General features: G+C 35.6%; 1 protein-coding gene across 5 annotated transcripts in view; it reads left to right on the forward strand.

Moving 5' to 3' along the window:
* Positions 1–24,028, forward strand: part of JMJD1C (jumonji domain containing 1C) — a 322,492-nt gene that overhangs the window by 274,755 nt on the left and 23,709 nt on the right. For 4 of the 5 annotated variants that reach the window (XM_045069890.1, XM_045069892.1, XM_045069891.1 and 1 more), the window contains exons 5-13: positions 2,186–2,310; positions 3,238–3,381; positions 3,479–3,671; positions 4,006–5,693; positions 10,132–10,304; positions 10,766–12,975; positions 17,888–18,089; positions 20,565–20,779; positions 21,919–22,071. In XM_045069890.1, the coding sequence (XP_044925825.1) occupies positions 2,186–2,310; positions 3,238–3,381; positions 3,479–3,671; positions 4,006–5,693; positions 10,132–10,304; positions 10,766–12,975; positions 17,888–18,089; positions 20,565–20,779; positions 21,919–22,071 (5,103 nt within the window). Of the gene's footprint in view, positions 1–2,185; positions 2,311–2,560; positions 2,701–3,237; positions 3,382–3,478; positions 3,672–4,005; positions 5,694–10,131; positions 10,305–10,765; positions 12,976–17,887; positions 18,090–20,564; positions 20,780–21,918; positions 22,072–24,028 lie in introns of those variants that run through there. The other variant, XM_013063046.2, reaches the window with a different exon arrangement.

The following is a 24,028-nucleotide window of genomic DNA, read 5'->3' on the forward strand; positions in this document are numbered from 1 at the left end:
TCTTCCAGCCCCAATAACTGTGGTCCTGCCCCATCCACACTACTGTTTACGTCCATCAAATTTCAGACATCAAATTCTATTTTTTTTAAGATTTTATTTATTTTTTATTTGTTTGTTTATTTGACACAGAGAGAGAGAGCACAAGTAGGCAGAGAGGCAGGCAGAGAGAGAGGGGGGAAGCAGGCTTCCTGATGAGCAGAGACCCCGATGCGGGGCTCAATCCCAGAACCCTGAGACCATGACCTGAGCTGAAGGCAGAGGCTTAACCTACTAAGCCATCCAGATGCCCCTAATTCTATTTTTTTTTTTAAGATTTTATTTATTTGAGAGAGAGAGAGACAGTGTTAGAGAGCATGAGAGCGGAGAAGGTCAGAGGGAGAAGCAGACTCCCTGTGGAGCTGAGAGCCTGATGTGGGATTCGATCCCAGGACTCCAGGATCACAACCTGGCCTGAAGGCAGTTGCTTAACCAGCTGAGCTACCCAGGTGGCCCAGTTCTATTTTTAAACAAAGCCACCATACCACCATACCATTATTATGCCCCCCAAATTAATATTTCTTTAATATGAAATACTGGATACTCAGGTTCAAATTTCCATTTATTTCATAAACACCTTGAATGATTTTTAATAAGATTGACTGATTTTTATTATTATTATTCATTTATTTATTTTCAATCCGGGAATCTAAAAGAATGTCCACAGTTTAATTGGTTGATATGTCCCATCACTTTTTTTCCTCCTTTCTTTGAAATTTATTGAAGATACCAGGCTAATATTTTCTTTAGCAACTTTTATTTCCTTATCATATTCTTAGAGGTGAAAAATGGAGGTGGTGTAGTTCCTGTCCATCCTAAACAGAATTATTACATGTGGCTGACTCCAAATTTTGTTTTGTGGTAAGAATAAGACAGTTAAGAATTGAAAATTGTGCCAGTGGAAATTGAAAATTGGTCATGTTTGGAGTTATTTTGTAAGCTTTTGCTATAATACATTTTTAGAGTCTTTTTTATTCTTCCATAGTTAGAAAAGACTAGAGTTTGTATAATTGATTATCATGGCACTGAATATATTTAATTTGTAGGTCAAATGGAATATTTTCTACACATTTGTTAATTGACTTAAAGTCTGATACTGGCAGAGATTTTTTTTAAACTGGTAAATAAATATTAAACTTTTAATTGCTACGTTAAATGGCTTCTAACTGTCAAAGAAAGCATCAACCTAAGAATCAGAAAAATAGATTCATTCCTAGCTTTTTCACTTAAAATTTAATTTAACCTAGCAACCTCACTTTCTTAATTTTTATAAAAGGAAAAATGCTATTAATTGAAGGAGATTAAATAAGCACTAGTACTTTTTGAGAGCACTTTGTAAATTGTTCATATGTAATACCATCATCAAGGTGATGATAGTATTTTCTACCCCACCCCTCACAGTTCTTGTTAAACTTTAAAGTATCAGCTATCATTCTAGTACTTGAATTGAAGAAATTTTTATTTTCCATTATTCTCTCCCCTGAGTGACTTTTTTTTAAATAGGCATATTTGAATATATGCAGGTACATGTCTTTTATTATTTAATCCTTCCCTTTACAAGTGAGTTTAATCCGATAGTACACAATATTTCTTTATTTAAAAAAAAAACATTTTAGTGCCATATTTCTAATTCACTTAATAGTCTCTGTATGTTGTAAGACTTTGGCATCTTTTTCTGGTCTCACAGAAGAATTAATTTATAGTTGTTATGGTAGAGTTTTGGCAACTTGGAAAATTCAGATAGTACATTCCAAATCACCTTTTCTTTTCAGCCAAGTTGTAGTCCTGTATGTACCCCAAACCTATTGAGTAGCTTTGCAACCTTGTGACTTTCTAGACCATGCTAACTTTACATTTTGTACTTAACTCATGATCCCAAAAACATTCTTTCTGACTTAAAGTACTTTATTGCTATTGAGTTCAGAGATACATGTATAGTAGAGTGTGTTCAGTGTTAATTTACAGTGATCTGGCTCTTAAGTATGTATATATCACTTCTAATACATTTTTTTTGAAAACTGATACTTGAATAGGATTATTACTCATCTATCACAAAGCTCATGTTTCTCCTAAAAGGTAATCCTTCAATGAAAATGTCTCCATTTAAGATACCCCTATTTCTTGTGTGTGTGTGTGTGTGTTTTTTAAGGTCCTTATTCCTTAAATGGCTACAGAGTGAGAGTATATAGACAAGACTCTGCCACCCAGTGGTTTACTGGCATAATTACTCATCATGATCTCTTCACTCGCACCATGATCGTTATGAATGATCAGGTAAATAGTCCAATTAATATTTTTGGTGAGATATTGATAATTCAGATATGGTTCAGCAGGTTAACACTAAATAATTTTCATCTCTAGGTTTTTTTGTAGTCAGACATTCCTAATAAGTTTAATGTTAGAGGTAACTTTAATGATGACAAATTTATTTTGACAATGATTAACTAAGTCCAAAATAGAAGCATCAAACTCCAATTGATTAGTCTTTTTTTTTTTTAATCCTTAGGTCAACTAAAATTTTTTCTTCAAATCTTGTTTTTTCTGTCTCCAGTAATAAAAAAATTTTCCAAGTGATCGCTTTTCACTAATGAAAACTAATGCACACCACTGTAGGTCTTATAAAAAATCAAGTTTCATAGCTGGTATGCTCCCTTAGGTTTTATGGTGAGTATTAAGGACACAAAATTCATATGAAGTTTTAAAGAACAATCTGAATGTCTTGATTTTTAAATCTTTCACAGCTGTGGGTTATTTACCAAAAAGGAAAAAAAGAAATTTACACCTTCCAAATTGAATGCCCCATTGAAAACAATCCAAATGATTTGGGTTAAAATTTTAGCCAAAATGCTGAATAAATTATATTATTTGGTTGTATTTAATTTTTTTCCTAAAAGGGTGACAAACTTCTCAGGGAAACTTTGAATTGCCTTTCGTTTTTAAAGGAGTTGCTTCTTTAACCTGTCTTTTTAAAATTACTATTATTTGTATTCATTTGCACATTTTTTGCTATTTTCTTCTTAAACTCTACCTTCTTAGTTTTATTTTATAGCTGGTTTTTAGAAATTACTTCTTATTGTTGAAATACATTTTGTGACTTGGTATTATACTGCTGATTAATTCTTATCCTTGTTTTTATATCTAGTGTTATATTGGCTAGCTGATTGGATTTAATTTTTGTTCTTGTTTTGTGTCATGGATTAGGTACTAGAACCACAGAATGTCGATCCTTCTATGGTTCAAATGACCTTTCTAGATGATGTTGTTCACTCTTTGTTAAAAGGTGAAAATATTGGCATTACATCACGGCGAAGGTCTCGTGCCAGTCAAAATAGCAACACTGTTCACGTATGTATGTTGTTGTGATATATTATTATAAAATATTTTTCCTCAGATTACTTAGGATCAGGTAGTAAATAATCATTGTTAAACTGGTTATTTTTAGGGTCATTATACACGTGCCCAAGCAAATAGTCCCAGACCAGCAATGAACTCCCAAGCTGCTGTACCAAAACAGAATACCCACCAGCAACAGCAACAAAGAAATATTCGTCCAAGTAAGAGGAAGGGCTCAGATAGCAGTATACCAGATGAAGAGAAGATGAAGGAGGAAAAGTATGATTATATAGCACGAGGAGGTAGTATTCATTTTTCTTTTTAAGGGAATGAGAACAAATAAAACAAATAAATTTAAGATGTACTAATTTAGGGGCGCCTGGGTGGCTCAGTGGTTGAGCCGCTGCCTTCGGCTCGGGTCATGATCTCAGGGTCCTGGGATCGAGTCCCGCATCGGGCTCTCTGCTCGGCAGGGAGCCTGCTTCCTCCTCTCTCTCTCTGCCTGCCTCTCTACCTACTTGTGATTTCTCTCTGTCAAATAAATAAATAAAATCTTTAAAAAAAAAAAAAAAAGATGTACTAATTTAATATTTTAATTATGAAAAATAAAACTGTTCCTTTTTTTAAATTTTACAGAAAATCCTAAAGGGAAAAACAAACAGTTGATGAATAAAAGAAGGAAACCTGAGGAGGATGAAAAGAAACTAAATATGAAAAGATTACGAACCGACAATGTTTCAGATTTTTCTGAGAGCAGTGACTCAGAAAATTCAAATAAGAGAATGATAAATAATTCCTCAGAGCAGAAGCCAGAGAATGAGTTAAAAAATAAAAACACTTCAAAGATAAATGGAGAAGAAGGAAAATCCCAGAATAATGAGAAAGTAGGAGAAGAGACACTAATAATAGATAGCCAGCCTCCCTGGGATCAAATACAGGAAGATAAAAAACATGAAGAACCAGAGAAACAGAAATCTCTTGACTCTCAGCTTCAAGAAAATATGATTATTCATTCATCAGAGCAGGCCACACTTTCTGATCATAATCCTAATGATTTACTTCTTCAGGAATGCAGTATGGAAAAAACACATACATTGGAATTATTACCAAAGGAGAAGTTTGTATCCAGACCACCCACACCAAAATGTGTTATTGATATTACGAATGATACTAATTCAGAAAAGGTGGCTCAGGAAATCTCAAGTACCTTTGGCCTTCAGACACTTCAGAAAATGGATCCTAATGTTAACGATTCAAAACATTCTATCGCAAATGCGAAATACTTGGAAACAGCAAAACAAGATTCTGATCAGAGCTGGGTTAGTGATGTAGTTAAAGTAGATTTAACCCAATCAAATGTTAGAAGTGTTTCCTCAGGAAATGATCACCCGAATATGGAAAAAGAGAAAAATCAGTATGTCTCTTACATGTCTTCTCTAAGTACAGTTTCTGTCACAGAAGATAAGCTACATAAACGAAGCCCACCCCCAGAGACAGTAAAATCTAAGCTTAATACTTCAGCAGATGCTCTCAAGACAAAATCAAATCCCTCACCTGAAGTTATTAAACCCAAAATTACCCATTCTCCTGATTCTGTAAAGTCTAAGGCCACTTATGTGAACAACCAAGCTGCTGGTGAGAGAAGACTAGCAAATAAGATAGAACATGAATTATCAAGATGCAGTTTTCATTCAGTTCCTACTCGAGGCAGTACATTGGAAGCTACAAAGAGCCCGCTTATTATTGATAAAAATGAGCATTTCACAGTTTACAGAGATCCTGCACTTGTTGGGTCAGAAACAGGAGCTAATCACATTTCACCTTTCTTAAACCAGCATCCCTTTCCTCTTCATTCTTCATCCCATAGAACCTGTTTAAATCCGGGTACCCATCACCCTGCCTTAACTCCTGCCCCTCACTTACTTGCTGGATCATCCAGTCAAACTCCATTACCTACCATTAACACACACCCTCTGACTAGTGGTCCACACCATTCTGTTCATCACCCTCATTTACTTCCTGCCGTGTTACCTGGAGTGCCTACTGCCTCCCTACTTGGTGGCCACCCACGACTAGAGACTGCACATGCCAGCAGCTTGAGCCACTTAGCATTAGCACACCAGCAACAGCAACAGTTGTTACAGCACCAGTCACCTCATCTTCTTGGACAAGCCCATCCTTCTGCTTCATATAATCAGCTTGGACTTTATCCAATTATTTGGCAATATCCAAATGGAACACATGCATACTCAGGACTTGGTCTACCTTCTTCAAAGTGGGTTCACCCAGAAAATGCAGTTAATGCTGAATCTTCATTAAGGAGGGTAAGTTACACTGTGATTTGCCTCATTAGTATATACTTATTAATCACCATTAATCACATTTTATTATAATGTGTTAGAATTTTTCAAACATTTATTTTTCCAACTATGGTGAAACTTTTGATACTTAGTAACTTTGAAACCACAGAAGGTGAAATCTCAGGAAAGCCTATTTATTTTATTTTATTTTATTTTACTTTATTTCTTTAAAGATTTTATTTACTTATTTGATAGAGAGAGAGAGAGAGAGAGTGACAGTGAGAGATGGAACACAAGCAAGGGAAGTGGGAGAGGTAGGAGCAGGGAATCTGACATGGGGCTCAATCCCAGGACCCTGGGATCATTATCTGAGCCAAAGGCGGATGCTTAACCGACTGAGCCACCCAGGCACCCCACACCTGTTTATTTTAAAAAGACAATTTAAAATTAAGAAGTAAAGCCTCTTAGATTGCTTCTGACATGTCTATTATGAAGAATGAATGTCTTCATAACTATGGTACCTATCCATAATTATTTTGCTCAGCTAAATTCCTAGAAGTGAAGTTTGTAGAGTAAAATTTATACAAAATTGTGAGACTTTTGTATGTATGATCATCTTACTGTTTTTTTAAAGAGGAGAGGGAGAGAGAGAATCTTAAGCAGACTCCATGTGAGGCTCAGAGCCCGATTCAGGGCTCGATCTCAAAACCCCAAGATGATGACCTGAGCCGAAATCAAGAATTGGACAAGAATTGGGCCACCGAGGTGCCCCATCATCAAATTATTTTTAAGACAGATTGTTGTTATATCCTCCAGTTAGATATATTGGGTGGTATGTTACAAGCTATGACTCTCTGAGGCCCATGTTCTTGTGAGGGTGCTTAGGTTGGAGACTTATGGTATTTGGGAGTAAAGTTGGGGCTGAGATCCTGTCAACATCAAATATAAGCAATGTTACTGAAGGTGGTGGTATAGAGAGCTCTTACTCCTTCATGAGCTAATGTGGTTTCTCTAGCCAAATTTCTTTTCATACTAAGAAATGATTGTTGAGGAATGCATAGGTAGCTCAGTCAGTTAAGTATCTGCCTTAGGCTCAGGTCATGATCCCAGGGTCCTGGGATCGAGTCCCATATCGGGCTCTTTGCTTAGTGTGGAGCCTGCTTCTCCCTCTGCACTTCTCCCTGCTCATCGTAGTCATTCATTCACTGGAGCGCGCTCGCTCTCTCTCTCTCTCTCTCTGACAAATAAATAAATAAATAAAATCTTAAAAAAAAAAAAAAAGGGAAAGAAAAGAAATGATTGTTGAGGTCATTACCACACCCAATATCAAAAATAGTGAGACTTGGTATCTTAAACTCCAGTACACAACTTAGTTATTGGTGTAGCCTAGGTTTCTCTTCAAGTATCCCCCAGAATCTTTTTTTAAATACTATTTATTTGTATTTGTATTTATTTGTATTTGTGGTAAAAAGCAGTTAACATTAAATTTACCATCCTAATCATTTTTAAGTATGCAGTTCAGTAGTGTTAAGTATATTCACATTGTTGTGCAGCAGATCTCTAGAACATTTTCATCTTGCAAAACTGAAACTTTATACCCATTAAACAGTAATTTCCTTCTTTTTTCCCCAGTTTTCTTGGCCAACCACCTTTCTACTATGTTTCTGTGATTATGACTGCTGTAGATAATTCATTTGATAAAATCATGCAGTATTGTCCTTTTGTTGCTTCTTTTATGTATCATGATGTCTTTGAAGTTCACTGAAGTTCATTCACATTGTGGTGTGTAACATGACTTCCTTTGTAATGTTCTTCTGTGTAACGTTCATATGTGCATATACCACATTTTCTTTATACATTTGTTGATGGAGTTTGGGTTACATCCACCTCTTAACTATTATGGATAGTGCTCCAATGAACCTGTGTATTTTTGACCTCCTTCTCATTTGAGCAAGAAGTACAGTAAATATGTTGGAGGTGATAATTTGAAAGGTACTGCTAGTGAACTGCTCACTTCCGGGATAAGACTGCTTATGTAGAGCCTTGGTAATAGACGCACGGTGGTGAGCCTCATGCCAAAAGTTTGAGAGGAATTGTTATACTCTGGGTAGCAGTGATGACATAGATTAAAGTTGTGAAGTTCAGAGGAATTGTTATATTTTGGTAGCAGTGATAGCAATAGATTATAGTCATGAGTCCTTCCTTGATTCCCAAGTTGTGATTGTTGCCCTTGATAGTAAGGGGCATCAAGTGGTTAGTTGTGCAAGATAAGAGTTCTAACAGTTTTGAGTGATACTGGAGTGTATGGTTTAATACTTTGAGTGTATGGTTTAATCCCATAACAACTATCAACTCTTCTGTTGGCCTTCTTTAACATAGTTACCCGTAAACATAATTTATTCTGTACCAGCATGCCCACATTCAATGCTGGCAGGATTTCAATTCTAGAAGAATTGTGCCTGCTTTGATCTGATTCATGAGCTTCTCATGTCCATTCTTGATGTTACTATTGAACTTGTGGTAGGTGGAATCTTACTGGAATACTATGTAGTAGAAGAGTCACTAATTACTACAGTATCCTCCTTGCCATTATTGAAAGCAAGCTTGGTGACCCTAGTGCCTAATACACCCACATTTTCACTCTGACCCTTTGCTCTCATTCCTTGAATGTTAGATGCAGTTGATACTGGACAAAGACAGGCTAGAACAACACATGAGCTGGCAAACAGTTTTAAGTTGTCTTCTGTAATTTCCCAACCCTGAAAAACCAATCTAAGTAACAAAACTAGCTTGGGTAGGAATTTCTCTCAGTATATGTCATTCTAGCCTCCATGTATATAAGGGCATAAAATGTTTTATTAACTGGTCACAAACTTGTTAAACTAAAAACAAGCTTACGAAATTTTCATTTGTTATATAAAAATTTAAAGGAGTATATTTAACATTTTGAGCAAAAATGACCTCTTAATATTGTGAGAAGAAAAGAAAATATTAGGAAATACTTATTAATGATATTTTATAGTTAAAAATTGTTACTATAATTGATTGCAACTTAATACTTCTGGATCATGTAGAACTGAGTCCTTTTACACATATTTGAATAATCCTCATGCATGTATATCTATATTTTTTCCTCTAATGTGAGATTTGTGCTTTATAATACATAATCTAAGCAGTTTTACAGGAGCATGTTTTTGGTGTGATATATCAGTTGCTTTTGCGTTATCACTTTGAGATGTAAAACTTACTCTCTTTGTTAAAACCAAAGGGGATTATATTTTCCCAATATCATGATGGTATATAACTCCACAAAGTATATTCTGAAAAAACATCAGTGTGTCATAGTATAGAAACATTCCTTAAGCATGTAATGAGAGTTTTAAATATCAACACAGAGATAAATGTCACCAAATATTGGGCACCTGGGTGGCCCAGTCATTAGACATCTGCCTTCAGCTTGGGTCATGATCTCAGGGTCCTGGGATTGAGTCCCGTGTCGGACTCCCTGCTTGCAGGGGAGTCTGCTTCTCCCTTTTTCCCTTGTCCTACTTGGTTCTCTCTCTCTCTCCCTTTCTCTCTCAAATAAATAAATAAAATCTTTAAAAAAAAAAAAAGTCACCAAATACACAGAACGAGAAAAGCAGCGTATTTATTGATATATAAAAAATTAATTTTGTTGTACTTCCATACCTCCCAAGATTGTTTTTTTTGTTTTTTTTTTTTTTAAGATTTTTATTTATTTGACAGAGAGAGAGAGATCACAAGTAGGCAGAGAGACGGGCAGAGAGAGAGGGGGAAGCAGGCTCCCTGCCAAGCAGAGAGCCCGATGTGGGACTCGATCCCAGGACCCTGAGATCATGACCTGAGCTGAAGGCAGAGGCTTAACCCACTGAGCCACCCAGTGCCCCCCATACCTCCCAAGTTTAATGATCCAGCAGTGTTTTATAGCTTATAGTGAAATGGAGTACAAGTGGGCTTTGAAAATAAAATCTTCTCTCTATTCTAAGTAAATGGTTATATTGAAAAAGTTTGTTATTTTTGAAAAGAAATATTGGCAAATGAACTTGATATTTCTGTCTCTGGTTACATGTACTTTAACATTCTGGTTTTTGTATTAGCAGTATACTTTTAGTGTTAGAATGACTGGAAATCTGATGAACTAGACTTTCTGTACATTTATAAGTTAAAGGCAGTGATTTCAAGATCTACATTCAGTAGTAACAAATCTTTGCAAATGACAAATTTGATGCTGATTGATTTTCTCCATCATATGGAAAAATCCACATAATTATGTTAGTTACTTGTCTGAATATTTTTCATAAGATGCATTTAGAAAAAGTCATATGCTTCGTAAATATACATTATAGTCTTGTAATGATACTGTGTTTAGCTTTTTCTAGTAACTGAAGTCTGATATATATATATATATATATATATATATTTTGTTATTGTTGTTAAATAGAATTCTCCCAGTCCTTGGTTACATCAACCCACCCCTGTGACTTCAGCAGATGGTATTGGATTACTTAGTCACATTCCTGTCAGACCTTCCAGTGCAGAGCCTCATCGGTCTCTTAAAATTACAGCACATTCCAGTCCACCATTGACAAAAAGTTTAATAGATCACCATAAAGAGTAAGTTCACTAATGCCTTAAACTTAGAAATACTTTGTCTTGGGGTGCCTGGGTGGCTCAGTTGGGTAGGTGTCTGCCTTTGGCTCAGGATCCCAGGTGGGATTGAGCCTGGCATCTGGCTCACTGCTCAGTGGGGAGCCTGCTTCTTCCTCTCCTGCCTGCTGTTCTACTTGTGCTCTGTATCTCTCTTTAAAAACAAAAACAAAACAAAAAAAAAACTCTGTTTTTTATAGTTTTTCTTAATTCACGTTCTAAACAGGTTATTTTAATTTAATAAACATCTTAAAAGTAAGCTTTGAATGAGTACTGTTCTTTCCATTTTGATATATTTTCTAATATACTCAGGAGTATTAAAGTAAATGCAAAGTTGTGTTTTACTTTCATAATATCGCATAGATGCTATCTTCATATCATTCAAGAAAAAGTTATTATAGAAACCTTTATGTGTGTTTTCTTTACAGTGAATTGGAGAGGAAATCTTTTATTGAACCTTTACGTTCTGTTGCATCCACATCAGCGAAAAATGACTTGGATCTAAATAGATCACAGACTGGAAAAGATGGTTTATTGCACAGACATTTTGTGGATCCTGTACTGAATCAATTACAGAGACAACCCCAGGAAACTGGAGAGAGATTACACAAATATAAGGAGGAACATCGTCGAATCCTTCAAGAAAGTATTGATGTTGCTCCCTTTACAACTAAAGTCAAGGGGCTTGAGGGTGAGAGGGATAATTATTCCAGAGTACCATTGTCATCTTCTAGCCCTAAAAGCCATGTCATCCTCAAACAAGACAAAGATGTAGAATGTTCAGTATCAGATCTTTATAAAATGAAGCACTCAGTGCCTCAGAGTTTGCCCCAAAGTAACTATTTCACTACATTATCTAATAGTGTGGTCAATGAACCACCACGGTCATATCCATCCAAAGAGGTTTCAAATATTTACACTGAAAAACAGAGTAATTCTGTTGCAGTAGCAGCTAATCCTCAAACTCTGACTTCATTTATTTCATCTCTTTCAAAGCCTCCACCTTTAATTAAACACCAACCAGAAAGTGAAGGTTTAGTAGGCAAGATACCAGAACATCTTCCCCATCAAATTGCTTCTCACTCAGTAACCACTTTCAGAAATGATTGTAGGAGTCCTACCCATTTGACAGTTTCTTCTACAAATGCACTCCGGAGCATGCCTGCTTTGCACAGAGCACCAGTATTTCATCCACCAATCCATCACAGCCTGGAAAGAAAGGAAAGCAACTATAGTAGTCTTTCCCCTCCAACTTTAACCCCAGTCATGCCTGTAAATGCTGGTGGGAAAGTTCAAGAATCACAAAAGCCTCCAACTCTAATTCCAGAGCCGAAAGACTCTCAGGCACATTTTAAGAGTTCTTCTGAACAAAGTTTGTCAGAAATGTGGAAATCTAATAATAACCTCAGTAAAGAGAAAGCTGAATGGCATGTAGAGAAAAGCAGTGGAAAGTCACAGGCTGCTATGGCATCTGTCATTGTACGTCCACCATCTCGTACAAAACTTGAGAGTGTGCCAGCAATGCAGTCAGGTTCCAAAGATCGAGTTAGTGAAAGATCTTCAACTGGGGCAAACCAAGCAGATTGCCTCAAACCAGCAGAAGCTGGAGAGACTGGAAGAATCATTCTGCCAAGTGTGAATTCAGACAGTGCTCACATAAAATCTGAAAAAAATGTCCAGGCTGTCTCACAGGGCAGTGTTCCCAGTTCAGTCATGTCTGCTGTAAATACAATGTGTAATACCAAAACGGATGTATTCACATCTGCTGCCACTACCACTAGTGTTTCCAGCTGGGGTGGTTCAGAAATAATTTATTCTTTATCAAATACCATTTTGGCCTCTAAATCCTCAGAATGTACCTCTTCAAAAAGTGTCAGTCATTCAGTGGCTCAAATACAAGAATGCAGGGTCAGCACCACAGCTCCAGTTACACCAGCCAGTAGTCAGACAGGAAGTGCTGCTCAGCCCAGTTCTGGGTTCTCAGGCACAACTGATTTTATCCATTTAAAAAAGCACAAGGCAGCATTGGCTGCAGCTCAGTATAAAAGTAGTAATGTCACTGAGACTGAACCTAATGCTGTGAAAAATCAGACATCTACAACCTCCCCTCTTTTGGATAGCACTGTAGTCTGTAGTACAATAAACAAAGCAAACTCTGTAGGAAATGGGCAAGCATCCCAGACAAGTCAACCTAACTACCATACTAAGCTGAAAAAGGCCTGGCTTACTAGACACTCAGAGGAAGATAAAAATACTAATAAAATGGAAAATTCAGGGAATTCTGTATCAGAAATTATTAAGCCATGTTCTGTCAATTTAATAGCCTCTACATCTAATGATATACAAAATAGTGTAGATAGTAAGATCATAGTTGATAAATATGTAAAAGATGATAAAGTCAGTAGGAGAAAAGCCAAAAGAACTTACGAATCTGGCTCTGAAAGTGGAGACTCAGATGAAAGTGAAAGCAAGTCAGAGCAGAGGACTAAGAGGCAACCTAAGCCAACTTACAAAAAGAAGCAAAATGATTTGCAGAAGAAAAAAGGTGACATAGAAGAAGATTTAAAACCCAATGGGGTCCTCAGCAGGAGTGCCAAAGAAAAAAGTAAACTGAAATTGCAGAGCAACAGTAATAGTGGTAAGTTGCTTTTTTTTTTTTTTTAAATCTTAGGTATAGTGGGCTGTATGTTCTTGAAATAATGTTGTCTAAAGAAATAAGGGTGTCTTTCTCGAAAGATTAGTGAGCTAAAAGGCATCTTTTGACTTTGTTTGCATGTCCTTGTCTATTGTATGTGCTCATTGACCTCATTTCTGCATTTTACAAGTATCTGAAAAAGGAAATGAGAGAAGACCTGTCTCCATTTTTAATAGACTTGTAGATACATGTTTTACCTAGCATTCATATTGACAAGCCAATGTGTGATTTAGTAGTTATTCAGAATTTTGACCATTTCTAAGAACTGTTGAAATCACACCAAAAGAGGATTCCTTATAATTAAGAATCCTTTACCATGATGTAGTTGTAAAAGAAATCCTATTCACATGTACTTCCTTTAAGTCACATTTTTAGAAGAAAATTGCTTCAGTTAATGTGGATGTGGCTCTATTTCTCTTACCTGGTATCAAAAGTTTATTGAAATTACCTTCTATTTAACTAATATTGCTACTCACTGAGGAAGTTCTTAATAATGGGTAAAAGCTAAATAAAAGGAAGGGATTGTGGTTTTGTGCGCTCATTTCTGTATTCAAGAAGAATTTTCGTAAGTAAACGTTTCAAAACTGATAATATTTACATTTTGTTTGTGGCCTTAGCGGGACAAAATAAGTGATGCTTGTCAGTAGTATACACTACAAAGTGTTTCTATGTTTTTACTCTAGAAGTGGTTTTTCTCAATTTGCTTATTTCTTTTTAGGTATGTTACACAATGCAGAAAGCACTTAATAGTTCACTATACCTGTGTATTCATCCACATACAAGATAGGAAATATGTGGCAGTGTGGACATTCAAAAAGTACTTTCACAAGCATTTGGATGCTTGAAGCCTCTTATTTGGGCCTTTTCACTGAATGAGGTTTTTTTATATGCCTGTGTAGAAGCCAGAGGCAATTTGAAGGAGAGAAAAACAGGAGGATGGAATCATAGAAAAGGACAGTCAGAAAGTAAAAAACCAAAGGAAAACAAGCTCAACTAGAGACAGAGAGGCTGACAGACTCAATGCAAACATAGAAGAATGAAAGGGACATTGACAATGGAGGATACAGGATACATACTATTTATTTGACTTTTGGATTGTGTATGGTGGTGTTTTTTCTTTCTCATGTGTTCTACTTCCCCAGTGAATTCTTAAGAGACTTTTAGTGTGGTCAGTAATTGTTTTCTTTTCTGTTTCATGTAACATTTCCTTTGTTTGGTATTGGGTATACAAATACTTGAGTTAAATTTACAGAAAATGGAGATGGGAATCTTCCAGCTTTTAATACTTAGAAAGCTCTTGTGACATTAAATTTATAAAATTAACTCTTAATGAAAATTTATAAAATTAACTCTTAATGAAGTACCTGTTCTATTTCATTTTAAGACCAAATGTACATGTTCCCAAGAGCTCAAAGACTAGAATCAGTACTTTCCCCTCAACTTGTGATGCCTAGTCAAATCTCTTCCTCCTTAGTACCTAAAAATTAATCTCAGAGAGAGTATTCTAAGCCCCATCTATTCCTAAGTCCAAAATAATAATAAGTGACTGTTAATTGCCATCTATTAATTATGGCCAGAGTTGTCTAGCCTTTGTTATGGCTATCTAGAAAAGTTCTCTAAATTGGTAGTTTATGAATCTAACTTCCAAATTTCAGTGGATTATCTGTCTCATGGATTAAATACGACCTTATTTCATAGTCAAAAAGAGTAAGTTAAGTCTGTACTTAGAGAATATAATGTGATTATATACACTGTTATACATGTGTTAATTATATACACATAACACCTATAAAGAAACTTGTGTTTCTTGGTATATTCTAAAGCCAGGCACAATAGATTTTATCTGCTGTTTTGGAATGTATTCATATCTGCTGCGTTTTCATGATGATAATTAAAAGTTGGCTGTTTTTCGTGACTAAATTCTTATATAATTTTATTTTATAAACTGAAATTGCTAATCAAAGTTAAATATAAATCCTGTTATAAGACCATTGGTTCTATTATAATCAGTTAATTTCTGTATCCTAAGAAAGATTTTTTAAGGTGATGACATCAGAGATTAAAGGTTAGCATGTGTTTGTTTCTGTTTTCTTCCTCCCTAGTTTTCTGTTGGCTAGAGCAACTGTGTTTGAGGATTTGCTAATAAATTGAGGACTAAGGTTAAAAATCTTCTAATGGTAAAAGGAATACTAGGTATTTTTCGCTGACTAAATATCTTATTCTCAAAGTTTAGATTTTAGATGTTGCCAATAAATTAAGATACATAGAATTGAAAGAGAAAGTTATTTTATTTTACAAATACTGTTGTAATAGTTGTAAAAGGAGTTAATTACCATGATGTGTAGCCTAATTTAGAACCAAAAGTTATAATATAAAAATCGTCTTTATGACCTGGGCCTTCATGTTTACAAAAACATTTATGTATTCGTTTAAATTTATTTTTTTAAACATTTTTTAAATTTTTGTTTTAAATATTTTTATTTATTTATTTGCTAGAGATCACAAGCAGTCAGAGAGGCAGGCAGAGAGAGGAGAAGCAGGCTTCCTGCTTAGCAGAGAGCCTGATGTGGGGCTCCATCCCAGGACCCTGGGATCATGACCTGAGCCAAAAGCAGAGGCTTAATGCACTGAGTCACCCAGGAGCCCCGCATCCGTTTAAACTTAAGAAGTAGCTCTAAGTGTCTGTTTTGTGTCACAGAATTGAGATTTGCCTTGAAATGTCTGTTTTTTTATTATAATACTGTTTAAGTGGTTCACGGTGGTATGGTTATCCATACTCTTTGAACTGTACCGTTACCTGGCATGTAAAAGCATATTGGTGTTAATAGTTGTTTTCTAGTCAAAATAGAAATAGATTGAATTTAGCTTATTCTAAGTGTAATAAGTAAACAAGTAAGTAAATGATTGGAGGCAAGTGTGCTAAGTAAAAATTTATGAGTGGTGTACCATTTTTGTTGTTCATTCTGACTTCTAAAAGCTCTGAATTTTTGATACTTTCTATAGGGGAAATCTATCTTATATATAGTGGAAGAGATAATAAACCCTTTATATAAAGTTCTGGAAACATTTTATTCCATAAGTGGTTTGTGTGCATGTAATAGGTCTTTCTTTAGTGGATTAAGCCAGATGGCTTCCCTAAGTTAGAAATAAAGCAGGGGGAAACATGTCATTTTAAAGAACCAGGCAACAATCCTAAAAGGTCTTAATAACTGGAAGCAGATTTTAAATGGGTCGTCTCAGAGCTTAAACACAATATAAGATGTGTTACCTTGCTGTCATTGTACCGCTTATACTATGCACAGGTAAGTGATGTGGGAGCTCTTAAAGGTCTGATACATGTTTCTGCAAGAAGTGCATAGTCTTGGGAGAATAGTTAACTGTCTCTGTTCTACAACATCTGAGTAATTAGAAAACACAGGGTAGGAAATATGTTTTAACATGACAGAAATAGCAAATTATGTAAATCTCATAACTGACATACAGATATATTGTAAGTATACTTTTAAGAGTTTGATATTGGCTTGTCCCAATATAGGTTGTTTTTAAATAAACATGCTTTTAATTTTTTTTTTTTTTGAAGATTTTATTTATTTGACAGAGAGAGCTCCCGGGTAGGCAGAGAGGCGGGGTGGGGGGAGGGAAGAAGGCTCCCCACTGAGCAGAGAGCCCGATTTGGGGCTCCATCCCAGGACCCTGGGATCATGACCTGAGCCAAAGGCAGAGGCTTTAACCCACTGAGCCACCTAGGCACCCCTGCTTTTAATTTTTTAATCTGTCCTCTGGATGAGTGATAACTTGAGACGGTATTATTACAACAGCTAAGTTTAAGTTAATAAACATGGGGCAATGATGTAGAGTATAAATAAATAATTTCTTCAAATATTAGTCATCTGAGGTTTTTTTTTTTAGACTTCTCTGATGCTTTTCTTTCTACCATCAAAAAGTCAAGTTAATACTGGCTTTTTTATTTTCTTCAAACCATTTTATTTTCTAGAAGGTACTAACGGCCTTGTCAGTATATTGAATCAAATGGAGACCATCATCGTGAGGGAGAGGTACTAAGAGAAATAGCTTACCCCTCTTCTCTCAAATGCTGGTATTCTAAAATTAGCATTTGTCTTTTTTTTTTTTTTTAAAGATTTTATTTATTTATTTGACAGAGATCACAAGTAGGCAGAGTCAGGCAGAGAGGGAGGAGGAAGCAGGCTCCCTGCTGAGCTGAGAGCCCCATGTGGGACTTGATCCCAGGATCCTGGGATCATGACCTGAGCTGAAGGCAGAGGCTTTAACACACTGAGCCACCCAGGCGCCCCAAAATTAGCATTTGTCTTAATGAGCCACACTTAACTTGGGAGAATCAGATTAGATATTTCAAAATCATACAGGTATGTTTGAATTAGCCTGTAGTTTCTAAAAGTATTAACTTTTGGTCTTCAGGTTCTTTGGGTGGATCTTAAAAGAACTTTCTCCTGCATATATCAAATTCCTGTGTAGAAGGGCTATATTTTTAGCTACAGATTTACATAGAAAATGAATGATTCCTGTGTTTGCTGTTATACAAGTATGATTATTTAATATGTAAAGATTTCAGTCAACTGGAAGATTTACTCGGCTCTGCATTTCTAGTGTACTGACAATAAGAGTTCATTTGATTAATAGAAAGTGAGTAAATAGAAATGCTGCTGTGGACTTTTCTGTTACTAATGAGGATGTAGACCTATAATGTCTTTGGTTCTTTTTTATAGTCTTAATATATTATGACAGTTGTGTACTTGTCTTGAATTTTATCTCAAGGAGTGTATGTGCTTTTTAAAAAAATTTTAATCCTGTTAATAATTTCCTACTGGTTTTACAGCTGGTATCCCTCGTTCAGTATTAAAAGATTGGCGTAAAGTCAAGAAGCTGAAGCAAACTGGGGAATCCTTTTTACAGGATGACTCCTGCTGTGAGATAGGGCCTAATTTGCAAAAGTGCCGGGAATGTAGACTTATTCGGAGTAAAAAAGGAGAAGAACCAACTCATTCACCAGTGTTTTGTAGATTTTACTACTTTAGACGGTAAGTGAAAATAATTAATTAGGTTTATTCGCTATTGAAAGTTATACTGTCATTCTTAGGGTCCCATATAAAGGTGGAAATGAGTCCTTTGAGCTTCACTGTTTCTGAAACATTATAAAAGAGTATTAAACTTTTTTAATGGTAAATTTAATAGTAGCTAATTATGGGACTAAATTCATAATTCATATTGTTACTTGTGTTAATATGGCCTTTTACTTTGAAGGATTGATTCATCCTTCATGAAAAAATGTTACTATTTTTTCTAGAAAATAATAGGAAACAGTAATTTGTTCGACTTAAGGAATTTTTAAAAGTTTATATACTTTGACCAAAACAGTGTTTTATTTATATATATATATCTGTGTATTAGCTAGCAATCAAATAGTCTATAAATGTAGGTAAACAGTCTAGGCATTAAACTAAAGTCATTGCATTACATCGGACTACCCATACTTTTGTTAAATGTGTAGCTATAAAAATATGAGTTAGGAGAAGAAGGATGTCAGTGCCATGTCCTGTCACATTTCACAGGTTTTGTAGTAAGTATAAAAACAACTTGTAGTTGTTACTCTCCTACATTCTACTGTAATATTAGCATTACTAAATAATTCTTCAATATTAAAGTCATATATAGACCTTTTTTTAAACTTTTTAAAAAATATATTTATTTATTTGAGGGAGTGAATGAGAGTGAGAGCATGAGAAGAGGGAGGGGCAGAGGGAGAAGCAGACTCCCTGCCAAGAAGGGAGCCCGACACGGGACTTGATCCTAGGACTCCAGGATCATGATCTGAGCCGAATGCAGTCGCTCAGCCAACTGAGCCGGCCAGGGGCCCATAGACTTTTAAGAGTTCAGTAAAAAGAATAGGTTCTGTTTCTTATTTTTACTTCATGGGCTTTCTAGCCAATAATCCCCAAAGGACAGACAACTTTAAAGAATAGTTGTAAAAGGTCGTACACATGGAATTGCAGAAAAGATGAAAAAGAAATCAAAAGGAAAGTTGGTTGGGGCGCCTGGATGTCTTAGTCAGTTAAGTGTCTTACTCTTGATTTCAGCTCAGATCATGATCTCAGGTTGTGAGATAGAGCCCCGTGTCAACTGCCTGCTAAGCATGGAGTCTGCTTAAGTCTCTCCCTCTGCTGCTCCCCCATCCCTCTCTAAGGAGGAAAAAAAAAATCAGGTTTAAAGGAAAGAGATAAAAATAATAACACAAAGCTGAAGTGAAATGATGGATTATAACAAAGGGAGAAATCTGGTTTTAAAAAAAGGAAGAAAAGTTTAGGCAATAAAAGTATGAGAAATGGTGGTAAAAGGAATGTTCTTGGTGTCCATTGAAAAAAGAGAATAAACTGTAATATGCTGATATCCCCTGATTGTGAGTAAAAAGAGTAAATACTATATGATAACAAAAATAACCACCAACAAGGAAAAGAATGGCAATTTTGCCTTCAAGCATTTATCTTAAGATTTTCTGAATTGAGTAATTACATGAATTGGATGTCATAAGCTGAGAGGAACTTAAACATACATAATTGGGTTCCTAATAAACATTTGAGAGTGTCATCCTTGTTCCTCCTAGTCATAAATAGTCATTTTAATTAATGAAAATATGGGACGCCTGGGTGGCTCAGTTGGTTAAGCAGTTGCCTTCGGCTCAGGTCATGATCCCAGCGTCCTGGGATCGAGTCCCACATCGGGCTCCTTGCTCAGTGGGGAGCCTGCTTCTCCCTCTGCCTCTGCCTGCCATTCTGTCTGCCTGTGCTCGCTCTCTCCCCCTGTCTCTCTCTGATAAATAAATAAAACCTTTAAAAAAAAATGAAAATAATGTATCTGTACTTGGCATTTTTTTAATCCTCCCAGTGAACGTCTTAAGGTAATTTAGGGCATTTTCTTTTTATTTATGTATGTATATATTTATTTAGAGAGAGGGGACGTACAGAGGAAGAGGCAGAGGGAGAGAGAATCTTAAGCAGGCTACTCGACCGCAATAGGTCAACTCAGGATTTGATCTCAGGACCGTGAGATCATGAGCTGAGCCAAAACCAAGAGTCAGATGCTAAACCAACTGAGCCACCCAGGCACCTCAATTTAGGGCATTTTCAACTTCAGACGGTCTTGATTTAGATTATGTGTAAAATAACAGCATTACTGTAAGGAGCATTTGGGCAGGATTTTAACTCTTGTCCTTATCAAACACTTGGATATAGTGTATATTTGATTTAAAGAATCTTATTTCTTGAATAACCTAAAATTGGTGCTGCTTATCATTGCCATTTGTATAACACTGTGGGAGTCATTTAAGTTTGTTAAATTTAACTAATAATTATGTGTGTATATGAAGGACTACCCTATTTTCTTATTTTTAGCATAACTATATGTTTATAATATAAAATGTAAATTAATTATAAATTTACAACTTTATAAAACTGGACTTCTGTCTAGGTATCTAATCCTTTTATGTTTTAATATTTCAGATTGTCATTTAGTAAAAATGGAGTGGTTAGAATAGATGGTTTTTCTTCTCCTGACCAATATGATGATGAAGCTATGAGCTTATGGACACATGAAAATTACGATGATGATGAACTAGATGTAGAAACTTCAAAATACATCTTGGATATCATAGGTGATAAGTTCTGTCAGTTAGTAACATCGGAAAAAACAGCTTTGTCCTGGGTGAAAAAGGATGGTAAGGAAGTTAAATATACAACTGTACACATTTCATTTTTAAAATTTCTCAAGTATACTTAATGGGGTTAAGTCCCTAATTTTCCCTAGTCTCATTGATACTTAATTTTGATGACACTTTTTTTTACATACAAATGCACCTTATGTACTTAAGGTAACATATTTTCCAACTGAGGCTGTAATGAATGGATTAACAGTTGGTGAAATCACAATCGCATTGTGCTGTTTCTGCCATTATTATGTATAGTTAGCATCATAGGGGTGTTTCAGAAGTGAAACGGGGAAATTTCAGCATTTGCCAGAGAAAGACATAGTCCATACCAATTACTTAAGTTTTGAAGGGGCTGTGTGGTTCATCACAGTCTTTTTTTTTTTTTTTAAGGATTTTCTTTATTTGATACAGTGCACAAGTAGGCAGAGCAGCAGGGAGAGGGAGAAACAGGCTCTCTACTGAACAGGGGAGCCTGACACAGGGCTCCATTCCAGGACCCTAGAATCATGACCTGGGCTGAAGGCAGCCACTTAACCGACTGAGCCACCCAGGTGCCCCATCAGAGTCTTCAGAGTTAGATGGATTTGTATTTGAATCTCAGCTTTACTCCTTGCTTTTAACTGTATGATTATAAAATGGGAGTAACTATCATAGCTTTGTTTAGAAAGTAGTTAATTTTATTTAAATGTGTAAAAATAGGTAAAGCACCTAACATGAATTACTCTGAATATTAGTGTCTTTTACCCCTTTTCTCTTAAATCAGTGGTTTGTCCCTCAAGGGATATTTAACAGTGAATGACTGGAGACATTTTTGGTTGTGTAACTGAAAGGTTGAGGGTGGGTGATAGAGTACTAGCATCTAATGGGTGGAGGTCACAGATGCCACTAAATATTCAATAATGCACAGCATATAGTCCCTCACAACAGAGAATTATTCAGTCAGTCTTAAAAGTGCTAATGTTGATAAACTCCATTAGATGTAAATCTTCTGAAGAGAATTACTAATTCAAGAAATCTGTTGATCTTTAGTTAATATATCCTTTGATGTTCTTGGTTTGCCTTTAAGTTTTTGTTTTTGTGTATTTCGGCAAAAATTATGTGTGAAAGAGCCATGTTTGCCTTTAAATTTTTATTTCTCTGTATTTCAGCCAAAATTGCCTGGAAAAGAGCAGTGAGAGGAGTCCGGGAAATGTGTGACGCATGTGAAGCAACATTGTTTAACATTCATTGGGTCTGCCAAAAATGTGGATTTGTGGTCTGCTTAGATTGTTACAAGGCAAAGGAAAGGAAGAGTTCTAGAGGTTGGTTTATAATTCTATAAACTGAAATTTTTGTAATGTTCATTTTCTTTAGGATCACTCATCTGGAAAATGATATGTATGTGAGGGGGTTTTTCCCCCCTACTTCCCTTTATTTTGAATATATTACATTAAAGAAGCTTTGTGAAGTTTATTAATGGCCGGATTTTCTAGAATAAAAACTGCATCTATATCCTTTTATCCTCATTAGTAAGATCCACTCTCTCATTTCAAGCAGGTAGTTGTGGTATTGTTGTTTTTTAAGATTTATTTATTTCTTTTAAAGAGAAAAGGTGGGGTGTGAGTAGGGGCAGAGGGAGAGAGAGAGAGAGAATCCTCAAGTAGACTCCCTGCTGAGCGTGGACATGAGGGCTGGATCTCATTCTCCTGAAACAAAATTAAGAGTCAGATATTTAACTGACTGAGCCACCCAGGGGCCCCCTCAAGCAGGTAGTTCTTTAATGTAGCCCAATTTAGAATAAGCTTTGCTACTTTCAGATTCCAGTGTATAGGAGCCTGAAGTCCATTCTAGAACCTGTTACACTTACTCATGTAAACTGATTTTTTTAAATAATTGATCCACAAAGTTTTTTTTTTTTTTCTTCAATTTTTTATTTAAAAGTTAATGTAATTAACTGTATAACCAATACTGGTTTCTGGAGTAGAATTCAGTGGTTCATCACTTACATACAATACCCAGTTATCACCACAAGTGCCCTCCCTAATACCCATCACCCATCTAGTCCATCTCCTATCCACCTCCCTCCATTAACCCTCAGTTTGTTCTCTGTCCTTAAGACCATAAAATTCAAATCAAAATGTTCAAGAATATGCCTCCATCAGGATCATTTATCCTCTAGTTCTTAGAGAATGAAAAAGTCTTTATTACAATAAAAGTAGTCTCTGAAGCTATTATTTCTAATTTCTAAATAAAATGGCACAAAAACAGGTGTTCTGCATGTTAGTACAACTAGAGATAATACAAAATTTAAAAAGGAAGTAACTAAATTCACCTTTTCTCATGCTTAAAGTGTTTTTAGAAAACATTTATCCAAGGCAAATTTGGAAGTAGCTTCCTAATACTGTTAACCTAAAATTTTTCAGTAATTTGTTTGGGATAAAGTCCTCATGAAATGAGAGGATTCAAATTGTGGAATTATTAGAAGTAAAGTTATGTTTAGTGATAGAAACTGTTTAACACCTAAAAATTATCTTTTTCAGAATTTTATATCAGATAGATAAAACCATGAGTTAGCCATCAGTATCTTTTCCACTGGTAACGAAAGCCTTTCTAACTTTTTCTTAGACACTGAGCACTTAACCAAAAAGACCCCTGGAGTAAGGGACATGTTTCCAAACATCATGGCTGGATGTTTCTGTGATATGCAAAAGATGGAAAATATGAGTAAAATGTGAAACTGTAGTAAGGAATGCATTCTAAGGGTACCTGGATGGTGCAGTCGGTTAGGTGTCTGACTCTTGGTCATGATCTCATGGGTTGAGATTGAGCCCCGCATTGGCCTCTGTACTCCTCAGAGTCTGCTTGGAACGTTTTCTCCCTCTGCCACTCCATTATACATGCATGCTTGCATGTGGTCTCTCTGTCTCTCTCTCGATAAAATAAATAGATTTTTTTTTTTAAAGGAATGGATTTTAGGCATTTACTATTCTCAAAATTATAAAAATATATTTGGATATTTTCTGATAATAGAATTAGCTGCACCGTTAGAAAACTTCATCACATGCATTTTATATTCCTTTTTCCTGACTCTATATCACTTTTATTTTCCTTTTCGAAATTAAAAATCTATTATATTTTGCTACATTATATGCATATATATAAGTATGTTGTATTTTTTTGAATAAGATAAGGTATGTATAATAAACCTAGTTGTGTTGCTATTAATATTCATAGTACTATTAATTTTAAAAGCATAGTTTGTCAGTCACTGTATCTTTT

The sequence above is a fragment of the Mustela putorius genome, unplaced genomic scaffold (genome assembly GCF_011764305.1).
Source record: "Mustela putorius furo isolate JIRA1106 unplaced genomic scaffold, ASM1176430v1.1 tig00003949_pilon_pilon_pilon, whole genome shotgun sequence".
NCBI classification, from domain to species: Eukaryota; Metazoa; Chordata; class Mammalia; order Carnivora; family Mustelidae; genus Mustela; species Mustela putorius.